Genomic DNA, 7,039 nt, shown 5'->3' on the forward strand with positions numbered 1-7,039 from the left:
CTGTGTTTTCGTTTTGACGTGTTCATTATTTATCTATATTATTTGTTATCATGTTTAGGAACCGTTACATTTTAGTGAGGGAGCAGATCGTAGTTGATATAGTGATCGGTGACTATGCGCACGGTTCAGCACGCATGTGTTCAGAGGATTAATTGCACAATTTAATAGAGTAAAAGTTTTATCATTTGTATGGGTTTACAAACTCAATCGATTTTAAAACAGCGCAAGAAGAGGCGAAAGAGCAAACAACAGAACAAACAATTTGAAAAAACTACACTGTTCTCCGTCATTAGAGGTATGTGTATAAAACACACAACATTTGAGATATATTGAGAAGAGAGCTTCTCTCTTTTTTTAACACACTGAATGGTGATACTATATATCTCGTTTTTGTTTTTGTTTTTAGTTGGCATCCAAGCAAAAGAGAATGACTCCCTGTCACAATTAGTGTAATTAAAGTAAAAAATTATGTCAAGCTTTTCTTGTGCTTTTTTTTTTCTTTCTTATTTGGCAGATGCTGTGATGACCAACTTCCCGGCAGCAACAGAGTTGGACTTGAGGAATGCAGTTGGGAGGCATTTTAAACAAGAAATAAAACCAATAATTAATAATTTCCTTTAAGTTCACTGTTGGTTGTTTTATTTGTTAAAAGTAAACCAACAAAAGGGTTCATCTTTTTTTATGTTGTCATTTATCCGGAAATTTTTAATGTTAAGTGTGATAACATGCTCTTGATTTGTATTAGAATTTTTTTCTTTTAAATATCTTATTTAAAATATTTTATTTTTTCATTTTTATATTTTTATTATCTTAAGTTGTTAAAAACTCCAGAATTTTTAATCATAATATTTATATTTAAGTGTATTGTATTTATAACATTTTTTGTCATTAATTATTTTGTATTTTTATCATTTTGTATTGTCTTAAGTGGTCCAATAAAAGCTGTATGTATGGATTGCCATTTTGTTGTCTATTAGATGTATATATGTAGTCGTTTAATAGCGGTCTAATTGATGACTAGTCTAGTCACGCCACATCCAAGACAACATCACTGATTATAAGGAGTTCTTGTATTTCATCGTCCGCTGTAGACACGATGTAAGTTAATGTAGCTTTCTAATGCTGTGTTTGAATTTTCATGCCACATTATTTGAAATTAGCACGGGCCAAACTTTTTTCTCACGCGGGCCACCTATTGAGGAACCGTGGCTTAGTGTATCCCATCATGCATCATGTTCTGGAAATAAATCGTGAGAGGAAGGGCAAGGTGTGGGAGTACATTTTGTCAAAAAGATTTTAAGTCATACATAGCACTAGTGATTTACATGGATATGTTCAAGTGCTCTTCATTGACAGACTACTGGAGTGTGTCCGAGCACTTCAGTCTGTCCTTTCCTGCAAAAATGATGTCTTGCCAGAAATTTCTGTCAATTTCCAAAGCCCTTCATCTAAGTGACAGCAAGGAGGATGAGAAGAACAGCTTTAGGAAGGGAACAGCAGCCTATGAATGGCTGGCTAAAATTCAAACTCTGTTATCAGGTCATTAGGGAGGCCTGCAAGACCATTTTTCATCCATTTCAGAAAATTACCATTGTTGAAAGAATGGTCGCATCGCAGGACAGAACTGGACTCAAGCGAGGCATGAAAAACCAATCTCCAAATATGGGGTACAAACTCTTTGCACTGACAAACTGCACCTGTGGTTATACATGGGACTTCTTTATGAGGGAAAGTCGTGTGCATCGCAGAACGTGGGCCTGAGCTATGAGTCCATTATGGCGTTGGTGGATGAAAATCTGTTGGGCTCTGGGTACAAACTGTTTGTGGACAAATCCTACACCAGCCCCACACTCTTCAGAGACCTCTTATATAAAAAGATCTGGGCTTGTGGCCCTGTTTGGGCAAACAGGAAAGGTTTCCCAAAAACAACTGTGAACAGATTGTCACAGAATGCTCCACGTGGCACCATGCGTTGGATTAGGGACGACAATCTTCTCTTTGTTGAGTGGAAAGACTCACAGGAAGTACAGATGTGCTCCACCTTCCATAAAGCCTATGAAGGTGATACTGTGCAGAGGAAGGTGAAGGGTGATGCACACCGGACCCTTGTGGAGGTTCCCATTCCAGCTGTATTGGACTACTACAGGTTAGTAGAATATATTTAGTGGTGTTCCTTGTTTCAATTTGTGCCTTTAGTGCATTTACTTTTTCTTTTTAGAGTTTGAAATATGCATTTTATATTTCCATATAGGAACATGGAAGTAGTTGATTCATCAAATCACATTACTGGACATTACCGAGCTCTACATAAACCAAAAAAGTGGTATCAACGTGTATTTTACCAGTGTGATATGGCTCAATAGGGTGGAAGGAAGAAGACAGGGTCGGCTTACTGGGACACGAGCTTTATTTACAGTTTCTCAGTGCACACAACAGAAAACGGCGCTCACTCAGCGCTTCCCATCTCGTAGTCAATAACTCATAACACAACTTGACATATGCTTCGTGCTTCTATGACCCGTCTCCCCGGGTGGCTTGCGTTCCCAGTCAGTCTCTCCCATCCATGTTCCAGGTGGCCCCTTTTATCCGCTCTCCACACCAATTACTGAAACGAGACACAGGTGTTAATCATTTGCGCTTGACCTACTGACGCACCGCTCGTCTCCTGCCTCTCTCTCCCGATGCAGACGTCGCTGAACCACGCCCCCCTCACCACAACCACTTTTTGGACATCGTCGTAGAGAACGCGTTTATCATGCAGTAACTAATGGCCAAGGCAAAGAACAAGAAGCCTTTGACCAGAAATAAATTCTTCGAGGCGCTTCTTTTAGAGCTTACAGAAATAAGTCCTCAGGACTGAGCACCAGTTCCCTTGACTCCCTCTTCCTCCGGTTCCTCCTCGGCAGTCATTCCACAAAGCCAAAGCACCTCACAGTTGACAGCGCTGCTAGGCAGAAGTGCAGGCTTTGCAGCCAGAAAACTCCAGTCACGTGTGAGACTTGTGCTGTGATGTGCTTTCAGCCAGGAGAGGAACCATTTTAATGATTGGCATGAAAAAGGCTTTTGATTTATGGCTTCAATAAATGTAACAGTGTTAAGGGTATTTTTTCTGTTGTTCATTCATGGTGCATTCATTCAAAAAATATCAGCATATTTAAATTAAATGTTTTGTTAGTTACATTGTAAAGTGGAATAAATAGTTTTGAATGGTTAATGTTCTATGTTTTATGTAGTTTGTTGGATTATACCTGTGTATTTGGAGTGCATTTAAGTGGAATTTGAAACAGAATTTGGTCACACTCATTTTGAGGTATTGCCATGGCTATTGGCTGCCACATACATTTTATCTGCCACAGAATTGTGTGTGTGTATATATATATATATACACACACACATACAGTATGTAAAGTAGGCTACATTTTTGTTACAGGCTGAACTGGGGCCATAAACCAACGTAATCTGTGTTCATGTTTCTCATGACGTCCGTATGGTGTCCTGGGCCTGTATTACGGAAACGTTCTGTCTGATTTCTTTAATTTTTTATTTTTTTTTGGTGGGGTGGGGTGGGGTTGAAATTACCATGGTTACAAACAGGATATGATTCGGAGTTAGAACGTTTCTGCCACGCCCCTGGTCCTTTTAAATCTGGGTTGTCCAAACTCGGTCCTGGAGGGCCGGTGTCCCGCAGAGTTTAGCTCCAACCCTCATTAAACACACCTGAACCAGATAATCAAGCTCTTACTAGGCATAGAATCTTCCAGTCAGGTGTGTTGAGGCAAGTTGGAGCTAAACTCTGCAGGACAACGGCCCTCCAGGACAGAGTTTGGACAGGCCTGTTTTAAATGAACTGATTGGCGGAAAATGCTTCTCTTACCGAATTATGTAATTTCTTGTGGCTCTCGCGCGGAGAAACAAATGATGAACAGAGTCATTATTGCTCACATCCCTAGCACGCGAGTCAGCAGTCAGGTTTCATAGTTGATCTTCGAAACAGCTGTATATTGTGTTTTTGCAGTGCTGTTAGATTATAAAGACACAGACTGAGGCATTTGTATTATTATCTGTAGTCAACAATGCCACTCATGCAAGCACTGCATAAACATTGACTTACTATATGACTTGAGTGCTAAAAGGTAGGGCACTTTAAACAAAAGAGGGATAAAAATACGATATGAAATCGAGTTTACAAAGGCTTAGGTTTGTCTGTTCCATAAAACATGAACTGGCCTCTAATTCACTGTCTCCTCGCCTTCTATTCAGCAGCAAACTTTGCATCGATTGATATTTAGTACTCTCCGATGGATCCAATTGAAAGTACCGAGAATGGCATTGAGAACAGTACAGCCAGTAGTGATGAAGATCTTTATATTTGTGACCAGGACAGTGTGGCCAGCAGTGTGGATAGCACAGCAGAGGAAATGTTTTTGAATGGCCTTGACCCTGTTCTAGATTGGTGAGTTTTTCCTATATATTTTGATAAAGGTTTGTAACATTGTGTAGCGTTCACATTTATAATGTGGGTTAAATAGTATGTTTGATGCAAATAAATGTGATTGTGTGGACTTCCCCTACAATTAGCAATTCATCATAACATCAGTTGTAGTTAGTAGGGGGTTAGATGGAATCGTTGAAGATCCATAGAAAATAATCTAACTTTTATAATCATAAAATCATAATAGCAATGGACTACACTTTCATATAAATAATAAAACACCAGTAACATACCACATAGGGCCTTCTGCCACAATTAAGTTTTTTTTTACATTATAAAAATGAAATATTTTGTAGATACAGATCTACAATGTTATTGTATCCACAAATCACCCATTAACAAGTAGACAAACTAAATAAAAAAAATTGGAGGTGCATGAAGCAGAGACGTTTTGTACAATTTTCTTGAAACTTCTCTAGAGTATTTGTTAGACATAACCAAGTCTTAAAAGCCTTTGTACACCAAGATAAATATTTAGGGCAAAAGTTGGTGTGATAAACATCATAATTTGAATGAACAACTGTTCATGCATCTGTTTGTACTGACACGAACATTTGCATTCTGTCACTGTGACAGTTTCTTCTCACACAGAGGTGTTCTTATCTCTTTTCCATCCAATCAATAAGATTCACACTTTTGGTCATATGCAAAGAGCCACTGATGTTCCATAAAACCAACGACTCCCGTAAAACTCATGAACAGACTATTTTGCTAAGCAACATTAAATAGCAAAGGAAGAATTCAGAACTGACTCTCTTGTCTCTGTACTCTTTTATTCAGTGTTTTATGAACAGCATAGTGAAAACCAAAAATCTGAATGGCTGTTTAACATTTAAATAATGTTTGACTTTCTTCTCTGCTACAAGCAGGTTAGTAACAACGTTTGAAGTGCTGTGTACAGGAATAATTGGGGTTACCACTGTATTTCTGCTTTTGGAGCGTACTAACAATAAATTTGCATGTTCATTCAGCCCATCTGCCATTTTTACGTATTGGTCTGAACCGATAAATAGCATGCAAAAATCAGACTGGACCTTTGTTGTGGTGTGAACAGGCATTTTAATCAACAGTGTATGTAACTAATTCTGTTTTTTCTTCTGCTTGTTCCATGCAATAGGCCTTCATTTGACATTTACACACCAGAGGAGGACTGTGATTCAGAGGCCAATATACAGCAGAGAAAGAGATCTCGTCTGTCTTCCACATCTTCTACTGGAGGAGATGGCGTATCAACAGAAAGGTGGCGTAGCTCAGATGAAACAGATGTTGAACTGCTTCAGCCAGACTTCACACCTGTCCAAGTACCTGGGCCAAAGTTTTTACCACACAAGTGTAGCAGTCCTCTGCAGTTTTTTCAGCTGCTGTTTCCAAAAATAATGATGCAGTCTATTGTAGGGCACACAAATGTCTATGGGACCAAGTGCAAAGATGTGGGTGAGCGCTGGCGCTACATTTCTCTAAAAGACTTGAAGTCGTACATAGGATTTGTAATTTACACAGGTCTTTTGAAGTGCTCTTTACTGACAGAGTATTGGAGGGAGTCCCACTACTTCAGTCCATCCTTTCCTGCACAAGTCATGTCTTATGAAACATTTGTGACAATCGCCAAAACTCTTCATTTCAGCAATACCAAGGAGGATGAGCAAAATTACTCAAAGAAGGGAACAGCAGCCTATGAACGGTTAGGTAAAATTCTACCTCCGTATCAACTCATTCGAGAGGCCTGCAAGACCTATTTTCATCCCTTTCAAAACATCACCATTGATGAAAGAATAGTGGCACCACAGCCTAGAACTGGACTCAATGCCATGGGAAACAAATCTACAGATAGAGGGTACAAACTCTTTGCACTGACAGACTGCACCTGTGGTTATACATGGGACTTCTTTATTTACGAGGGGAAGTTACGTGCATCACAGAACGAGGGCCTGAGTTATGAGTCCGTTATGGCATTGGTGGATGAAAATATGTTGGGCTCTGGGTACAAACTGTTTGTAGACAAATTTTACACCAGCCCCACACTCTTCAGGGACCTTCTGGGTAAAAATATATATGCTTGTGGTCCTGTTTTGCCAAGCAGGAAAGGTTTCCCAAAAATCTTGGTGAACAGATTGTCAAAGAATGCTCCACGTGGCACCATGCGTTGGATTAGGGACGACAATCTTCTCTTTGTTGAGTGGAAAGACTCACAGGAAGTACAGATGTGCTCCACCTTCCATAAAGCCTATGAAGGTGATACTGTGCAGAGGAAGGTGAAGGGTGATGCACACCGGACCCTTGTGGAGGTTCCCATTCCAGCTGTAGTGTTGGACTACAACAGGTTAGTAGAATTTCAGTGGTCTTCCTTTGACCTATTTTATAAAGTCGCTGGCTCCAGGTATAATTGAGTTTAGTTTACATTTAGTCATTTAGCAGACACTTTTATCCAAAGCGACTTACAAATGAGGACAATAAAAGCAGTCAAAACTAACAAAAGAGCAACAATATATAAGTGCAAATGACAAGTCTCGGTTAGCCTAACGCAGTACACGTAGCAAGGTGTATATA

General features: G+C 39.5%; 1 protein-coding gene across 6 annotated transcripts in view; it reads left to right on the plus strand.

Moving 5' to 3' along the window:
* The first annotated feature begins 3,780 nt into the window (after nt 1-3,780).
* LOC107656627 (piggyBac transposable element-derived protein 4-like) overlaps nt 3,781-7,039 on the plus strand; it is a 10,266-nt gene continuing 7,007 nt past the window's right edge. The window contains exons 1-3 of one of the 6 annotated variants that reach the window (XM_016444549.1): nt 3,781-4,133; nt 4,261-4,453; nt 5,610-6,812. In XM_016444549.1, coding sequence (XP_016300035.1) covers nt 4,299-4,453; nt 5,610-6,812 — 1,358 coding nt within the window. In that variant the 5' untranslated portion in view covers nt 3,781-4,133; nt 4,261-4,298. The remainder of the gene's footprint in view (nt 4,134-4,260; nt 4,454-5,609; nt 6,813-7,039) is intronic. The other 5 variants (XM_016444556.1, XM_016444570.1, XM_016444562.1 and 2 more) reach the window with 5 other exon arrangements.

Source organism: Sinocyclocheilus anshuiensis, unplaced genomic scaffold, assembly GCF_001515605.1.
Source record: "Sinocyclocheilus anshuiensis isolate Anshui unplaced genomic scaffold, SAMN03320099.WGS_v1.1 scaffold85, whole genome shotgun sequence".
Lineage (NCBI taxonomy): Eukaryota > Metazoa > Chordata > Actinopteri > Cypriniformes > Cyprinidae > Sinocyclocheilus > Sinocyclocheilus anshuiensis.